The 19,807-nt window shown below is 37.2% G+C and overlaps 1 protein-coding gene across 2 annotated transcripts in view; it reads right to left on the reverse strand.

Annotated features, from left to right (window-relative positions):
* The window catches only part of TAFA2 (TAFA chemokine like family member 2), a 504,181-nt gene that overhangs the window by 46,768 nt on the left and 437,606 nt on the right, over positions 1-19,807 (reverse strand). For both annotated transcript variants that reach the window (XR_634770.4, XM_003906701.4), the window contains exon 3: positions 958-1,110. Coding sequence is in view for 1 of the 2 variants with exons in the window: in XM_003906701.4 (XP_003906750.1) it covers positions 958-1,110 (153 nt within the window). In the remaining variant the exon portion in view is untranslated. The remainder of the gene's footprint in view (positions 1-957; positions 1,111-19,807) is intronic.

Below are 19,807 nucleotides of genomic sequence, written 5' to 3' on the forward strand. Positions count from 1 at the left end.
AAGATTTTCTAACTAAAATAATTTTAAAATTTTTTATGTTATTGTAATGGGAACACTTAACATGAGATCTATCCACTTAATAAAATTTTAAGTGTAGAATGCAGTATAGTTAACTATAGATACAATATGACAGCATTTTTCATGTGAAAATAGACTTCATGAAAGCTAACATAGTGAAAATAAACTATGCAAATGTGTATATGCATCAATTTATATTAACATATAAGAAAATGGACCTGTGACCAGTTTAGAGTCAACATTTTATAATCAATATAATATTCCCATGAATAAGATGATTATTAGGAGGGTGTTTATCACAGTTATCATGATTTTTTCAACTGTGTGCTATAACCTCATCACAAACAATATATTATAGTAATATGAACACTTAACAAATTACTATTTATGGCAACATCAATTAAATAAAAGCATATAAAGATTTATGTTCTACTATAATTTGGTGAACTCTCAAGGAAAAAACTAATATGTTATTGCATCATCATAAAAGTTGATATTTTGTGTGAATTCTATCCACAACTAAATATTTTTTCATATACATGTTGCTATTTTTTTAATTCTTAAGAACATCCATGGGTTTAAGAACCCATAATATTAATTCATCCATTTTCATCGTTCCTTTTCCAATTAATTTACACATACTCAACCTCCCACCATCCACCAAGAAATCAACATTTCATGGTATCAATATCAGATGCACATAAATTTAATGGAACCTCATTATAATGCCTTTTGTAACAGAACTGCATAATATTTTAGACCTTCTTCCACAGGATTTTAGATTTCAAAATGCCACCCAAATATTCCATTTTCAACTTATTATGCTATTTGTAGTATGTTCACCCAGGACTGATCCCCCATTGAGAGCGTTATAGTGGGGTTCCAGTTCTAAGCCATCCTTGGCTGTGCTGTCACAATAAGGAATGGAAGAAGTCGCACCATCCACACATGATGGAGCAGCTCGCGTGGTGCCTGCCACCTGCCCGGGGAAGCAGGAGCACTTGACTGTTTGTGACCGTTCTTCTATCTTGTTCTTATTACAGCATCTGTGGAGTGCCACCACCTCACAAGTTCCCGTTTTAACATGGTGAGCTGCACAAACAAAAACAAAAGATAAGACAACATTGAGAAAGCTTTGGACACTTCCTGCCACCTTTCTTTTTAATTAGCAGTACATTAAATATAGCTCTATAAGGCGTCCACCATGCATGAAACGAGAAATACAATGATGCTAACTCCATAATGCAGATCTGATTTCTTTTCTAAATGTGGTAGGAACATTTCTGTCAGTGAATGCTTGGTAAAGCAGGAACAATTAGTGACTAGATTAGAATAAGCTGTTAAAAGTCTGATATAGAGGCAATATGTGCCGTCATCAAAAACATATTTATTTGCATATGACTTTTTAATGCCTTTTTGTTGAATGTGTTAAAGTAAAATAAACCTCTGGCCGAGGTACCCTGCAATGGGACTGAGGCGAGCCCCATTCTCAAAGCGGGTGATTGCTGATAAAGCTTGTGTTACTCTAGGGGACAGTATGAGGACTAGGCAGGAAGTAGAGGCAGACGATGGACATCCACATCCTCAGTATTCTTCTGCTCAATTTCCCTAAAAATGAACAACTGCAGTGTTCTTGAAATTGCCACCATCTTTCTGGAAGATCCAGCCAGTCCCAGAACCCAGAGTCATTCCTTTCAATTTCACTTGAGTGGGCAACTGCCACCAAATGGTACCATGAACTTGGATAATTCATATCTGGCAGCCCATTGCCTGCAAACCCAGCCCAATAAGCTGTCAGGCTTCCGTACTCATTTTGTCAACCTTGAACAAGGCCACTGAGTGTGTTGGGTTAATGAAAATTTTGGACCTCACTCACTATATTATGATAAGATTCCAGTTTGTCTTCATTATTTTTTTTCCAGCATTTCTTCTTCAAATAGTAATCCAACTGTGAAAGGATAAAACAAAACTTTTGCCTGCTAAAATTAAAAACAGCTTAAAATCAAACATTTGTTAAAAGATTATGCTTTCAGTAATTTTAAAAGTGTAACTCTTATAAAAACAGAAATTACAATGGAAAAGCAGGAGATCTTAAGCTGTTTAATGGCATAAACATATGGAGACCCATTGCAAATGAGATCAGAACATCATGCATTTATATTAATCTTCCCATTGAAGATGAGTGAAATCAATGTGCAGTAACTCAGGCTAAGTAGCTTGCTCAGATTTTTTTTTTTTTGGTGATAATACAAACTATACTCTCCAAATTGTTCTTTTTTTATATGCATGATTTTTTAAATTATACTTTAAGTTCTAGGGTATATGTGCACAATGTGCAGGTTTATTGCATATGGACACGTGCCGTGTTGGTGTGCTGTACCCATTAACTCATTTACATTAGGTATATCTCCCAATGCTATCCCTTCCCCCACCCCACAATAGGCCCCGGTGTGTGATGTTCCACTTCCTGTGTCCAAGTGTTCTCATTGTTCAATTCCCACCTATGAGTCAGAGCATGCGGTATTTGGGTTTTTGTCCTTGCGACAGTTTGCTCAGAATGATGGTTTCCCGCTTCATCCATGTCCCTACAAAGGACATGAACTCATTCTTTTTTGTGGCTGCATAGTATTCCAAGGTGTATATGTGCCACATTTTCTTAATTCAGCCTATCATTGATGGACATTTGGGTTGGTTCCAAGTCTTTGCTATTGTGAATAGTACCACAATAAACATACGTGTGCGTGTGTCTTTACAGCAGCATGATTTAAAATCCTTTGGGTATATACCCAGTAATGGGATGGCTGGGTCAAACGGTATTTCTAGTTCTAGATCCTTGAGGAATCGCCACACTGTCTTGCACAATGGTTGAGCTAGTTTACAGTCCCAACAGTGTAAAAGTATTCCTAATTTCTCCACATCTTCTCCAGCACCTGTTGTTTCCTGCCTTTTTAATGATCGCCATTCTAACCGGTGTGAGATGGTATCATTTACATTTTTCTGATGGCCAGTGATGATGAGCATTTTTTCATGTGTCTGTTGGCTGCATAAATGTCTTCTTGTGAGAAGTGTCTGTTCATATCCTTTGCCCACTTTTTGATGGGGTTGCTTGTTTTTTTCTTGTAAATTTGTTTGAGTTCTTTGTAGACTCTGGATATTAGCCCTTTGTCAGATGAGTAGATTGCAAAAGTTTTCTCCCATTCTCTAGGTTGCCTGTTCACTCTGATGGTAGTTTCTTTTGCTGGGCAGAAGCTCTTTAGTTTAATTAGATTTCATTTGTCAATTTTGGCTTTTGTTGCCATTGCTTTTGGTGTTTAGGCATGAAGTCCTTGCCCATGCCTATGTCCTGAATGGTATTGCCTAGGTTTTCTTCTAGGGTTTTTGTGGTTTTAGATCTAACATTTAAATCTTTAATCCATCTTGAATTAGTTTTTGTATAAGGTGTAAGGAAGTGATCCAGTTTCAGCTTTCTAAATATGGCTAGCCAGTTTTCCCAGCACCATTTATTAAATAGGGAATCCTTTCCCTATTTCTTGTTTTTGTCAGGTTTGTCAAAGATCAGATGGCTGTAGATGTGTGATATTATTTCTGAGGGCACTGTTCTGTTCCATTGGTCTATATCTCTGTTTTGGTACCAGTACAATGCTGTTTTGGTTACTGTAGCCTTGTAGTATAGTTTGAAGTCAGGTAGTGTTATGCCTCCAGCTTTGTTCTTTTGACTTAGGATTGTCTTGGCAATGACAGAGAATGCCACAAAGATACTCCTTGAGAAGAGCAACTACAAGACACATAATTGTCAGATTCACCAAAGTTGAAATGAAGGAAAAAATGTTAAGGGCAGCCAGAGAGAAAGGTCAGGTTACCCACAAAAGGAAACCCATCAGACCAACAGCAGATCTCTCGGGAGAAACTCTACAAGCCAGAAGACAGTGGGGGCCAATATTCAACATTTTTAAAGAAAAGAATTTTCAACCCTGAATTTCATATTCAGCCAAACTAAGTTTCATAAGTGAAGGAGAAATAAAATCCTTTACATACAAGCAAATGAGAGATTTTGTCGCCACCAGGCCTGCCCTACAAGAGATCCTGAAGGAAACACTAAACATGGAAAGGAACAACCGGTACCAGCCATGGCAAAAACATGCCAAATTGTAAAGACCATCAATGCTAGGAAGAAACTGCATCAACTAATGAGCAAAATAACCAGCTAACATCATAATAACAGGATCAAATTCACACATAACAATATTAACCTTAAATGGAAAAGGGCTAAATGGTCCAATTAAAAGACACAGACTGGCAAGTTGGATAAAGAGTCAAGACCCATCAGTGTGCTGTATTCTCACATGCAGAGACCCATCTCATGTACAGAGACACACATAGGCTCAAAATAAAGGGATGGAGGAAGATCTACCAAGCAAATGGAAAACAAAAAAAGGCAGGGGTTGCAATCCTAGTCTCTGATAAAACAGACTTTAAACCAACAAAGATCAAAAGAGACAAACAAGGCCATTACATAATGGTAAAGGGATCAATTCAACAAGAAGAGCTAACTATCCTAAATATATATGCACCCAATACTGGAGCACCCAGATTCATAAAGCAAGTCTTTAGAGACCTACAAAGAGACTTAGACTCCCACACAATAATAATAGGAGACTTTAACACCCCACTGTCAACGTTAGACAGAACAACGAGACAGAAAGCTAGCAAGGATATCCAGGAATTGAACTCAGCTCTGCACCAAGCAGACCTCATAGACATTTACAGAACTCCCCACCGCAAATCAACAGAATATACATTCTTCTCAGCACCACATCTCACTTATCCCAAAATTGACCACATAGTTGAAAGTAAAGCACTCCTCAGCAAATGTAAAAGAACAGAAATTATAACAAACTGTCTCTCAGACCACAGTGCAATCAAACTAGAACTCAGGATTAAGAAACTCACTCAAAATTGCTCAACTACATGGAAACTGAACAACCTGATCCTGAATGACTACTGGGTACATAACGAAACGAAGGCAGAAATAAAGATGTTCTTTGAAACCAATGAGAACAAAGATACAACATACCAGAATCTCTAGGACACATTTAAAGCAGTGTGTAGAGGGAAATTTATAGCACTAAATGCCCACAAGAGAAAGCAGGAAAGATCTAAAATTGACACCCTAACATCACAATTAAAAGAACTAGAGAAGCAAGAGCAAACACATTCAAAAGCTAGCAGAAGGCAAGAAATAACTAAGATCAGAGCAGAACAAAAGGAGATAGAGACACAAAAATCCCTTCAAAACAATCAATGAATCCAGGAGCTGTTTTTTTGAAAAGATCAACAAAATTGATCAACCATTAGCAAGACTAATAAAAAAGAAAAGAGAGAAGAATCAAATAGATGCAATAAAAAATGATATCTAGAAGAAATGGATAAATTCCTGGACACATATACCCTCCCAAGACTAAACCAGGAAGAAGTTGAATCCCTGAATAAACCAATGAGTAACAGGCTGTAAAACTGAGGCAATAATTAATAGCCTACAAACCAAAAAAAGTCCAGGACCAGATGGATTCACAACCGAATTCTACCAGAGGTACAAGGAGGAGCTGGTACCATTGCTTCTGAAACTATTCCAATCAATAGAAAAAGAGGGAATCCTCCCTAACTCATTTTCTGAGGCCAACATCATCCTGATGCCAAAGCCTGGCAGAGTCACAACCAAAAAAGAGAATTTTAGACCAATATCCCTGATGAACATTGATGCAAAAATCCTCAATAAAATACTGGCAAACCAAATCCAGCAGCACATCAAAAAGCTTATCCACCGTGATCAGGTGGGCTTCATCCCTGGGATGCAAGGCTAGTTCAACATATGCAAATCAATAAACGTTATCCAGCATATAAACAGAACCAAAGACAAAAACCACATGATTATCTCAATAGATGCAGAAAATGTCTTTGACAAAATTCAGCAGCCCTTAATGCTAAAAACTCTCAATAAATTCGGTATTGATGGAACGTATCTGAAAATAATAAGAGCTATTTATGACAAACCCACAGCCAATATCATACTGAATGGGCAAAAACTGGAAGCATTCCCTTTGAAAACTGGCACAAGACAGGGGTGCCTTCTCTCACCACTCCTATTCAACATAGTGTTGGAAGTTCTGGCCAGGGCAATCAGGCAGGAGAAAGAAATAAAGGGTATTCAATTAGGAAAAGAGGAAGTCAAACTGTCCCTGTTTGCAGATGACACGATTGTATATTTAGAAAACCCCATCGTCTGAGCCCAAAGTCTCCTTAAGCTGATAACCAACTTCAGCAAAGTCTCAGGATAGAAAATCAATGTGCAAAAATCATGAGCATTCTTATACACCAATAACAGACAAACAGAGAGTCAAATCATGAGTGAACTCCCATTCACAATTGCTTCAAAGAGAATAAAATACCTAGGAATCCAACTTACAAGGGATGTGAAGGACCTCTTCAAGGAGAACTACAAACCACTGCTCGATGAAATAAAAGAGGACACAAACAAATGGAAGAACATTCCATGCTCATGGATAGGAAGAATCAATATCGTGAAAATGGCCATACTGCCCAAGGTAATTTATAGATTCAATGCCATCCCCATCAAGCTACCAAAGACTGTCTTCACAAAATTGGAAAAAACTACTTTAAAGTTCATATGGAGCTTGCTCAGATTTTTCTAAGAGAGAGCAAATCAAACATATTGCCTATCTCTTATCCTTCTATGTGAGACCAAGAAACTCAAGTGTAACATACAGTTTAGACATATAATCCTCAATAGGACCTTCAAGAGGCAGATACTATTTCTGCCACTATAGAAACAAATTGGAATGTTTTCTGTGTTTGATTCAAACACAAATCTAGCTCTATGAAAGCTAAAAAATAAGAGGCAGACTTCTGTGCCTATCCTCTCATACTCTGGGGGAATATTTTCTTAGCTAAGAATGAGTCAGTTTGTTTTAATTTGCTGAATGTTTTATATTACATTATACAAGTTAATATTCTGCTTTCTCTACATTTCTTTATTAGGTCACATTTTAAGTAAGTGAATACCATACATCAGCCATGGTCTTGACTACTGGAAACACAGCAATGAATAAGGGACACAATCTGTTCCTGCCCTCAAAGAGCTTATGTTTCTGAGGAGAAAACAAATAAAAAGCACCCATGGCAATAATTAAGGCAATGTTAGATTTTGAAGCTCCTTGAAGAAAATACAGTAGAGTAGAGTAGAGTAGAGTAATGTGATTCACAGTAATTTTGTACGATGGGAATGCATATTTTTTCAAGTGTCATAGGAAACATCTCTCTTTGAGGAGATAATCCAAATCATGAGCTGAATAATGAAAAGGAAGTCTCTAATATGAAGATATAAGAAAGGAAGAACAAATATAAGAGCAGCAAATAACAAGGCCATGAAGTACAGGGAAGCGTGGTATGTCCCCAGGGCAGCAAAGATGGCCAGGGTGGCTGGAGTGTGGCTAAACAATTGAAAGTTTGAGGGAAATGTATCAGAAACATAAGCAAATCATGGAAGGGCTGGTATGCGATAGTAAGGAGATTGGATTTTATTCTTCCTGCATGGGAAATCTTTGGGTAGAAATAGTATTACCTCATCTATCTATTAGAAGTTTACTCATGCTGCTCTTTAGAGATTGGGATGAAGAAAGCAAGAGTGGAGACCAGTTATGAAGAGGTGTAGGAGTCTCTGTGATCAAGGATGAGACTTAGACTAGATAACAACAGCAGAGATGGGGAGAAGTAGCAGCTTGGATATATTTCAATGTAGAGTTGATTTGATTTACCAGTGGGTAGAATGTGGGGCATGAGGGAAAGAAGAATCAGAATTACCCCTAAGCTTGGACTGAGCAATGATAAGTTGATGGTTCTGATAGATAGAGAAGGCCTAGGAAAGAGAAATTTGTCAGAAGATGGATGAGGTTAGTATATCTGTACTTCTGTTGGGGCCATGTTAACCTTAAAAGATACCAATGCAGAGATGTAAATCAAGCAACAACATTTATAAAATAAAGCTCAGGGGAGATATTTGGGCTACAGAGATAGTCTTAAGTGATCTAAGCCTACAGATGGTATGTAAAGCCACGGACTGAACAAGATTACCCGAAAAGGTTTCTACCAACCAGAAAAAGAAGAAAAAAGAACAGTCAGTCTAAAATCTAGATCTGAAATGGGGAAACAGCAAGAAAACTGATAAGGAGCTGCACAAAAGGTAAAAGGATAAAGAAATGTGTCTGTGAAGGAATGAAGAAATAGAAGACAAAAGAATAAAAGGCTTCAAAAAGGAGACATTGATCAGCTCTGTAAAATGCTGTTGAAAGGTCCAATTGAAAGAAGAGAAATAATTGTCCATTTAAAAAGTAATACAGTGTAGTGGCCAAGAGTATAGACTCCAAAATCCGAGTACCAAGTTAAAATCTAAGTTTCTCCTAATAACTATTTGATCTTGGTATGTTATCTATTATGCTGAGTTTTTTCATGTCTAAAAGAGGGATATTAATAGCACAATCTTCATAGAATTAACTGAGGATTAAATGAATCATGTATCAAGTGTTTAGGACACTGCCTCCCTGTAGCAGGCACTTCCGTAAGTGTTAGTTGTTTATACTGCTGTTAACATTTGATGTTGTTAAAAATCATGTTAGTGGCATGAAAAAAAAAAAAAACATTATTGAAGTAAGTTTAGTAGAGAAGGAAATTTAAGGTTGTTATAGTTATAAAAAGTCTTTCAAGGAGTTTTTCTGGGAAGGGAGAAAGGAAATGAAGCAAGAACTGGAATGAAGCATGGGGTCAAGGGAATTTTTTTAAATGGATGCTTTAAAAGCATGCTTTTTTGATGGAGTGATCTAGTAGAGAGGGAAAATGACAACACAAGGGAGAAAATAGATCATTAACAAAGAATTTTCTTAAGAAAGAAAAGTAAATTGTGATCCAGGGCACCTGGGGGGTTGGCATTAGATTTGTGTGAGGACACAATCCATTTTAACAAGAGGAAAGTGGGATATGTAGGTACAGAGTCAGGTGGATGTGAGTGGATTCGGTGGTGAGAGGATAAGGTAGTTTCTTATCTGATTTCATCTACTTTTCCTATGAAATATGACAGCCCTTGGAGAAGAAAAAAAGAGGGTCTGAAATAGATACCTAAGAAAGAGGAAAAGTGAATTTACCAGGAAAGAGTGGTAGGAATACCTGACAGGGAGTTAGCTGATGCACACTGTAAATTGCAGAGAACACAGCAGAATGGAAGATGGAATGAGATTGCAGAGCAGAGTAGAGATAAACATCTCTGTGATGATAGATTTCTGGGGATGCTTGGACTTTGAGAGTGATTTAGGGAAACAGGGATGTGAGTCATGATGAGATTACTCCTCTAAATCTCTGAATGGAAGCCAGGGAAAGATGATAAGGGCTTCTTCAGATAGTGACATTAGTAGGCAGATCACTAATCTGAGATAGCTTCTGGGAGAACATTATGGTGGCTGGGGTTCTGTTCTCTTCTACAGTCCTATAACAGCCAGGAGCACATGGTAAGTTTCCCCTGACCTCTCCTCTGAGAAAAGAGGCACCTTTCTGGCACCAAGGCTAGTTTCCCTCTTTATTTCAAGGAGATTTTATTGTATGTTGAAAAAGAAAGAAGTGAAAACTCATCTGTTTTCCATTTCCATGCATAATCAAAATTTGTTTCTACTTTGCCTGACTAAATAAATAAGAGGACAAAGTAACTGTGGCAGTCATTAGTCCTGTTGACCAAGTATGTCTGGTTCTCTCCCTTTTGGACAAAGGTTGCACTGTACTTGTTCACTCCATTTAATTTAGATGTAAGGGCATGACTTGCTTTGTCCAATGAAATGAAAGGTAAAGTAACATGGGCCACTTATGAGGAGAAACTACTAATATCAATTCTATACGGAAGCTTTAAGAGCTACTGTGTAATTCAGCATGTTTCTCCCCACCAGCCAGAGCAATCAATTATGTTCTTGATAGTGGAGGCCACGGCAATCTGAATCCCCAACTGAAGAGACATGGAACAGACTCACCACAGATCATGATGGGCATACGAGTGAGAAACAAAGCCATGTTGTTATAAGCCTCTAAAATTAGGATGTTGTTTGTTACTGCGACTAACTCAGCCTACTATAACTACAAGGTAGTACTTTCACTGCTTCTCAGATTGCTCAGGAGGGTACACTTTCCAAATGCATTAGTTGAAGAATAAGTCAGTGAAGCATGATATCTCAAAGCCCGAATCATCCTAGCTTATTTGAGCCAATGCAGAGTCAAAATGAAAAAGAAAATATTTAAATATTTATATAATGTGAGGGGTTCTGAGAAATTATTCTACAATGGGATAATGACATGGTTAAGTTTGGCATGCCAGAGCTGTGGTGAAGAAAATGTGACTCTTCTTGGAAGACAAAGGAGGTGAAATGATGATCACAGTGCACAATGGAGAGAAGGGAAAGAGAGGTATGCCCTCCTTCAGAGAGCATGATGCTAGATGTTAGGAGATTAATAGTAAAGTTGACCAGGAAGGGACAAATGGTAGCCTGATAGATGCAGGGCTTTCCTGCCCTGTGCTTTTTTTTTTTCACTGCCTATGAATAAAATGTACAAGCATGCAGGTTGACTTTCCTGGTGAGAAACGAACTTTGTAAAAACCTCTTTCAGCCTTTGTCCTTTTTATTAAAACTGAAGGTGTAAAACTTTTTGTGGGGAAGAGAAGAGAGGTAACCTTTTAAAAATAGAATAGATGATAAATACAGATAGCTAAATATATAAATAAAACAGATGATAGATAGATAATCTTGTGCTCAAAAACTTTGAAGGCATTGGTAGGAAAAATATCAAATAAATAAATAAATATATAAATATATACATATATATATGCCAGTAAATATGTCAAGTGAAGTGAGATACTTCAAAGAGGGAAATTAGCCTAGCAGGATTTGAACATGAAATATTCATGCATAAGTTTAGTTTTCTTATGCGTCTGCTGTATATCTTAAAGTCTTGCTATGATAACCAACTTCTTGTAGACAAAGACTAATTTTTCATGTAAACTGCTCAGTATGTGGTATGTGTTTAACAAATGGTAAACAAGCAATTTAAGAAGATAAAACTAATTCCTGTGGTTTTTCTTTAAAAGGTTAATGAGACGGTAGGAAATTCAAGCAGTTACTAGAATTCTCTACACAGATTCAGACAGAGCTTGTGATAAACTAACCTAATCGAATATTAGTGCTTTCCAAATTAACAAAATAGGCTTCACAGAAGATCAGTTAGCATCATATTAAAATGATGTAAGACCCCCTGGAGAAGATTTAAATGAAAAAGAACAAACAAACAATTTTCTTCATGTCACAATTCCCAAGTCACACACACACAAAAAAATCTGATATTTTTCCTCCGTGGATGTGATGCATAAACACAAAGTATTTCCTCCTACTTTTTTGTGAAATGACAGCAAAGACATATAGATTTCATTAAATTCTCGTGAAATGGGGATACAAAGTCTTACCCAGCTCTAAGTGCTGTCTTCCAAGGTTATGGCCCTTATGTTTCATTTCAACAATAGGACCTTTGGCTCTATGCTGCCCCAGAAACACGGCCTTAAGATACTGCCTCTTAATCATATCTTAGATTTCTAAATATTTTCTGAAGCTATTATGACTGGTATATTTTGGAACAAAGTCCCATAGGCATTTTACCAAAACCTTTGCTTCAAGCTGCTATTTTTATGTAGTGAAACAAACTTATCCATAGAAAAGAAAATCAAATTAAATGACATTTGATTTATATAGGCATAGATTTTTCTAAATTATATATAATAATATTCATTGCATTATATATACATAATATGGTCACATTTGATTGATCACTTGTGAGCCAACCATAAATACATGGGTATGAAATATGGGTTCACAGTAGAATAATATTTATACAAATTATTCACCTTAAATAGTAGTTGCTGGCCACAGCTTAATATGAGCACAAACTTATGTATATTACATTCTATATGTGGAAATAATTTATATACTCCATAAACCATTTATGAAATAATGGTAATTGCTGACATTGACTGAATATTTATTGCGTGATGAGCACTGTTTCATTTTATCAATGCAATAACCACTAACAAGAAAACTATAGTTACCCCCAATTTACAAGGGACACAGAAATGTTAAGAGACACACAAACATTAGTTGCCCAAGGTAAGAAACAAAATTAGGGATAAGAATCCAGATAATTTACTTCCAGAAATCATGATCTTGACCATTATCTTATAATGCCTGATATGGTTTAGATCTGTGTCCCCACTCAAATCTCATGCTGAAATGTAATCCCCAGTGCTGAAGATGGGGCCTGGTGGGAGGTGATTGGATCATGGAGCAGTTCCTAATGGTTTAGCACCATCCCCCAGTCCTGCTCTTGTGAAAGAGATCTGGCTATTTAGAAGTGTGTAGCGCCTCCCCTCTTGCTCTCTCTTCCTCCTGCTCTGAGCATGTGAGATGTCTCACTCCCCCTTTGCCTTCTACCATGATTGATTGTAAGTTTCCTATAGCCTCCCCAGAAGCCTAGCACGTGGCCAGCATCACGCTTGCTGTACATCCTGTAGAACCGTGAGCCAATTAAACCTCTTTTCCTTATAAATTATCCAGTCTGAGGTATTTCTTTCTAGCAGTGTGAGAACAGACCCGTCTATGCAAGAAAGACCTTTCCATGCCTTCCTGAAGTTCTAAACACATGCACCAGACTCCAATTCCAGATTATGTGGAGGAATGCAGTAAGTGTATCACCGTCCTTACACATAGTGCTTGATAACCTAGCTTGACCTATACTACACTTGAGTAAACTCTAAAGCAAATTTATTCATTTTCCAAAGAATTGGTTTGTTCACTTCTAAAATGGCCCTCTAGAGTCTTTATGAAGACCAAATGAGATAATGTGTGCGAAGCTGCTTTGAAATTATATATTACTTAAATGTTAATTATCTTTATTTTTACTATTAGTGTAATTAATGAATATCAAAGTAGTGCAATATGCATATAAGCTGCAAAGAAGTGGCTGTTAGGGGAAGTTATCTACATTCTATAGACATTCTAATTATATACACACACACACACACACACACACACACACACGCAAATATATATATAGTCATGTTGATATAAGATGCCTGTAAAAAAAATCATTGATATAAGATGCCTGTAAAAAAAATCAATCTGACATCAAATCTACAAAAGCTGGCAAATTTAGCATCAAGTTGTGAATTTGTTCCTACTTGGTTTCCTCTCCACTAGATTTCAGTTCTTATTTGCATTCTGATTTGTCTCATTGATTCTGAAATTTTGCTTGTCTCTATATACTCCTATTTAATAGTTTACCCAGCCTGACTAGCTCCCTGGAGAATCTATATTATACCTTCTAAGCAGAAATAAAGCATCACCTACATGCACCAATAGGCAACTGAAATGCAAGCTAGTTAGTGGATTTAGGTTGCTGTAAATCACTATGAATTGAAAAAAATGTGCTGAAACAAAAACTTTCTGAGACAGCTAATTTCTCACTTTAATTCATTAGGATGGGAAAATAGCTCATATTTTTTAGACTTTCATGCTGAAGCAATCTAATTAGAAGAAATAGTAATTTAAATAGCTCAATGAAATTTCAAAAGTTCTCATAATTTATGAAGTCAGGACGATCAGGGAGGAAACAACCAAGTGCCTATGACATGTTTACAAATTCTGTTTTTTAAAACTGTTCCACTTTTATATGTAAAAAAGAAAATGAAATTTTCGGGTGGAAAAAGATTGCCACCAAGGAAAGGATAATAACCATAAAATTTCAATTTAACAGTACAGTCTCCATTAACAAAAGCAAATTCTCAACCAGAGAATGTCCCCCAGTCTCCTTTAAGAGAAAGCAACAAAACAAAGGAAGATTAACTCATGGGATAATGCTTAGATTCTTTGCCCCTCACCTCAATCATGAGTATCTTCCCACCCACATTTTAAATGACAGTTGATGTTAAGAAAGGTGAATCTAAAGGAATAAGTGGTCCCTTTATAAACTGTCCAGCAACTTCTGCGTGTACGGCTTGTTCTGGAAAAGAGGTACTGGACCACTCAAATCCATCTCTTCAGAAATTTAAAGTAAAAGCTGCAGAATAGACAGATGGAAATTGACACGAGTCAAAAGTATATCTGGTATCTGGAGTCAAGTAACCCATGGAAAGCTTTGTGCATGCCTCACAGTGAAGAGGGGTAGCACTCGGAGGAAGCAATCAGGAAAGGGAACCAAGCACAGCAGCAAAGAGAGGTCAGAGAGAAGAGGGTAGGTGGTCCATGAGCTGCCTTGGTGTATGCCCTTCTGCAGATTTTCCTGAATTTTTTTTTTTTTGTGAATTCCCAAAAACATTTTCCAGAGTAGGTTTCAACTGGTCCCCTTTTTCTACCTGAGGTAACTTGATGATGACTCTGTTCCTTGGTCCAAAACTGTGCTGACTAAATGATTTCTTTGTTTAAATTAAAGTTATCATTAACAAAAGCTCATTATCAGCCAGAAGTATTCTCCACTTTCATTTTTAAGAGGAAAAAGATAAATTCCTACCTTCTAAGTAGGATCCAGGAAACATAATCTAACAGTCACACTTCCTACATTTACCTCATACTAAAAACTGATACTTCAAATGATGACCCTAAGTCCATTTACAATTACAATAAAGGAGAAATGGTCCATTTTAGATTAGATGATAGATAGATAGATAGATAGATAGATAGATAGATAGGTAATAGATTTTTTTAATGGCAACATTTGAAAAGAAAATTTTCTGATTAATCTTAAATTATACAAAACTATAAAGAAATAGAATATCCCCAATTCCCAAGCATTATAGGAATCACATTGTTCTTTTATGATTAATAATATTCCTATAAGCATTCCTAGGAAGGAGTGTAGTGCAGACCAAGTGCTTTCTGAGGGAATGACACAATGGGGAGAAAGAGTGTTGAAAAGACAGATTGAAGATTGGGGCTCTCGTGTGTAGTTATTCGTCCCTGAAGAGTGTGACTTGGAGTAAGGCATTTAGGTCTCTGGATCTCTTTCCTTATCTGCAAAATGAAGAAATCAGACTAGTTTTGGAGGGACTTTGACTTAGAGGTTTTCCCAATCCAAAAGTTTAATGAATTTGTGAAATGATCATATTTCATCAAAATGAAGACAATCTTTTAAAACTTTCAGAAAATGAAAATCTAAATATTACAGATTTTTTAATTCCTTCAAACTAAAACAAATTAACTTCATTTAGTCCCTAAACTTAGTGAGAAACTAAGGAGTTTATGACATTTGTAGTTTAGATATATTTCTTATCTGTATGAGGTTACAAGTCTTAACTGCACAGTATAATATTCACTATAAAGTCAATTGGCACCCACATTTCTTTACATACAAAACAGCTTGATAATGGTCAATTCCACGAGAGAGATCAAGTTCAAATAGTAACATAGGGCAGTAGATTAGCTGAGGATTCTGAAGTCAGATGGTCTAGGTTCCAGTCCCAGCTTTAGAAGCAAGTGCTTTCCTATGCATCAAACCTTTTCCTTTCCTCCTGACTTCACAGCTAGGCTGTTTTCCAGTCTTCCTTGCAGTTAGGTATAGGCAGTGACACAAAGAATGTAGGCAGAAGTAAGTTATGCTTTTTCAAGTCCAGGCTTATAAAAACCTCCCACTCCACCATCCACTCTCTCTCTTCTCCTTTCAGGTAGAGGTTAGTGCCAGGAGTGACTTTGGAAAGCATGTGCAGAAGATGACAAAGCTACCATAAACCTGAGTCTCTGAATCTCATGTAGAGGAAGGACCCACCTCCTACTACCAACTGGATTTCACATAAGCAAGAAATAAGTTTAGGCTTTGTTAAGCCTAATGTAATCATAGGCTAGGTTAAGCCAATGATTTTGATGTATACCTGTTATAGTAGTAAGCCTTAACTTAACTAATATGTAATGATATTCCCAGTAATGGACCTAGGAAGGAGTTGGGTGCAGCTCAAGTGCTTCATAAGGGAAATGACATAGGAAGTAGAAGGAGCAGAGAACAGAAATATATAATTTGAGAAAATTATTTTATCTCTCTAAGCATCAGCTACTCACAGGTAAAATAGGAATTATGATATTACCTACCATTAAGTGCTGTAATGAGGGTTAATTGAGCTAACCTTCATAAAGACGGTTAAACTTAGTGTTCGCTATAATTATTATGGAGAGTAATAACATCTAAATCAGACCCTTGAATATATTTATGTAATGCAGATATCTAAGAGAGAATCATAGTTTTTATTTTTGAGACTGAAAAATAAAGTCCAAATTTACCATTTTGTAAAAAGGGAACTGGTGATGAGAAAACATGATCCTAATTCTACATCACAGAGCTAGAGAGAAGATAGCTAACTAGAACTCACTTCTCTTAATTTCTAGTTAGTTCAATGTCACTTCCATTACCTCCTCCACCCCTCATTTCTTTGATCACCAAATCCCTGTAAGTCTGCCTTTTGTATACCGTTTTGATTTTCCTCTCTTCCCTACAACTTCACTTCTACTGATGTAGCTTAGGCATCCTTAACATTTCTTTCTTGCAAAACCACAAGAGCCCGTGACTTCTTTCCCTACTTCTAGCTTACTTCCCTATACACACAAAAACACACACATACTACCATGGAAGATCCTTCTAAAAGTAATTCTGCAATATAGAATCATTTGTGGCTCTTCATTTTTTATACAATAATTCAAACTCCAGGCATTGCAAAAGCATCCTTCCATCAGCCTACATCTGTCTTCTCCAGCCTCACTTTCCTGTGCATGTGTTGCATCCTACACTGAAGACACATAAACTACTATCAGAGTCTTATACAAAGCATACCTTCACATCTCTTTGTCTTTGCCCAGTCCATCTCCTTGTTTCTTTAATCCTTGCCCTCTTTTAATCTTTTAAGATTTAGAGCATCCTCTACTCTATGAAGCTGTTAATTAACCTGTTAGGCAGACTGAACCATTCCCTGCTCCGATTAACAATTTCTTACTTATCTCTGTAACACCTGTAATAGTCTTTAATATTTACTTTTTATATCTATTTTCCCTACTTCATTTTGAGGACCAAATCCATGACTTTTAATCTATGAATACCCAGCTTGAGGCACAGTTTGAGAGCCATAATAGAAAATTAAAATAATTGAAGAATGAATAAATAAAAGGTTTACTACAAGGGTTCTCAAAAGAAAGAAATAAAAACTGTAAATTTAACATTTTTTTCCAGCCCAGGCTTAGATAAACTTATTGGAAATTGTAAAAACATTTGACATTGTCTCTTTGTGAATATGTGTGTATGTGCGCTTAACATTTTTCCTAATGGAGAGCCAAGTACGGTTTTAGGAGAGCTAAACCCTGGATGGTGAGGCCAGATGTTCTGGCTTCTAGAACTTGCACTGACACAAACTGGTGGTTTCATCTTTGACAAATCAGTTAATCCCACTAAGTCCCAATTTATCATCTGTGGGATAAAGTTGGTCATATATGATGGTATGGCATTTAATATCATAGTAAAGAAAAAAGTGACATCAGCTAAAAGCATGTTTATATTGTTATACTATAGAAGAAACTTCCAGCATAATCAAGGAAAGCCTGCTCATCAGAGAAGCAATGTGGCATTGGACTCTGACCCAGGATATCTTGATTTTGGTCCTAACTGGTCAGGAATACTATTTCAGAAAGCACTTCACTTATTTGGACTTTAGTTTCCTCAACTATAAAATTAGAAGATTCTCCAGATTTTTTTCCAACTCCAAAAATGTGTTGTCCAGTGTGATATCTAAAAAAATTTAGATGAAGAGAGGAATTAAGTCAGTTAATGTTAAGAAGTGACTATTCCCTGTAAGGATGAACTTTTACTGTTTCCTGTATCTAATTTTGCAGATGTATAATTCCATACCCTTCTGTATGCTAAGAGGTTTTTTTTCACATATGTGATATTCTTTGAAGCCAGCAAGAGCCCTACAAACAGAGGAAATCAGTATTATTTAAGAATGAACAAAATCTTTGCCTTCCAACTACAATCCAACAAAATCTTTTCTCACACATGGAAGGTTTGCTTTGTTCCCAGTGATTGACATGAAAAGCAAATTTAGGTTATCTTTTCTCTACACTTCAGCAATTTCAGTAAGGAACATCCAGGTTCTGAGTGTCACTCTAGATTAAAAGGATATAAATCCTTAGTCAAATTATTAAAGAGCACTAGGATGAAGCGTTTTTTAGTTTTTAGAAAAAAATGCTAATAACTCCTTGAAAACTTATATTCTGAACTACCTACCCATTCACTAGTAATTTTACACTGTCATCTCAACTAAGCTTTTTGTTTTTGTTGACATCTTCTGAAAATGTCCTCTTAAAAATGACTTTAAAATTCACTTATGATGTGAAATTCAAATTAAAATAGAGATCAGTAAAATGTATTAGGAGAATCACTTGTCAGCAAGTCAAGAAACCTGTGCTTTCATTTGTATTTCACTACTAACCATGAGATCACTGCCTAGTCATTCACACATTGAAGATTCCCTCAACAGGCATTGTGCTATCTCCTGGAAATCCAAACCATCTCTACTTTTAAAAAAACTAGAAAGCAGTAGAGGGAGAGAACCAGGCACACAAAAACTAAAATAAATTGTCCATGAAAGAAAGAATAGATAAGCTGAACTTCATTAATAGTAAAATTGAAAATTTCTGCTCTGCAAAAGACACTGTCAATTAAAAAAATGGTGAAGAGTAGGTAGGACTAGGCAGCTCCCACTCGGATGGACAGAGCAGCTTGTGGACTCACATTGTGAACTTTTGCTCCAAGAACTACCACAGGGACATTCCAGGAAAGCTGAGAGAATCCACAGACCCTTTGAAGAAAGTGGCTTGCCGCTGCAGGTTTCATGAGACGGCCAAAAAACTGTGAGTAACCAAAGTGTGACGGGGAGGGTCCACCTCCAAACAAACATCCTCACTGGTGAATCTGAAGGTCCAGATCACGGGAGAAGGATTTGACCTTACCTGGAGCTGAGGTGAATTTAGAGAGCAAAGTGAAATATAAGAGTAGAGGAAGCGCTAGAAGAGGGCTGTGGGCACTCTCCGTCCCCAGGGAAGGCATTCCTGATTTTGTCTCACAGAGGTCCTTGGGGAGGTCTGCCAGCGGAATTGGGGAAAGACCACAAGGAGAAGAAAACTTCCAGCTGAACTTTGTAACAATTTTGACTGAACATGAAGTTTCCTAGACAGAATCTGGGGGAGGGGGCGAACAGGCAGTGCACATATAAGCAGAGAAACTGCAGCAGATGGAGAGATATGAAACCTGAAAGCCCTACTTGCTTTCTCAGTAGGAAGGCTTGTATCCTGGGGCACCTTCTTACCCCTGCTCACTGGCTGCCTTGAAATGAACTCTGTGCTGTTGGTGGGGCATGGTGGGAGTGAAATTGTTCTTCAGGCTGCATGGAAGCTGGCTGAGGCTGGTCACTGCCAGCTTTCCTCCACTTCCCTCCTTCCCTGGTATGAAGCAGCAGAGGCAGCCATAATTCCCCTGGGAACATAACTCCATCAGCCTGAGAACTATTCCCCTATCCCCCACAGCAGTTGCAGTAAGACCCACCATAGGAGGGTCTGAGCTCAAACATACCTAACCCTACCTCCATCTGATGGTCTTTCTCTACCCACCCCGG

Source organism: Papio anubis, chromosome 9 (genome assembly GCF_008728515.1).
Source record: "Papio anubis isolate 15944 chromosome 9, Panubis1.0, whole genome shotgun sequence".
Classification (NCBI taxonomy): Eukaryota; Metazoa; Chordata; class Mammalia; order Primates; family Cercopithecidae; genus Papio; species Papio anubis.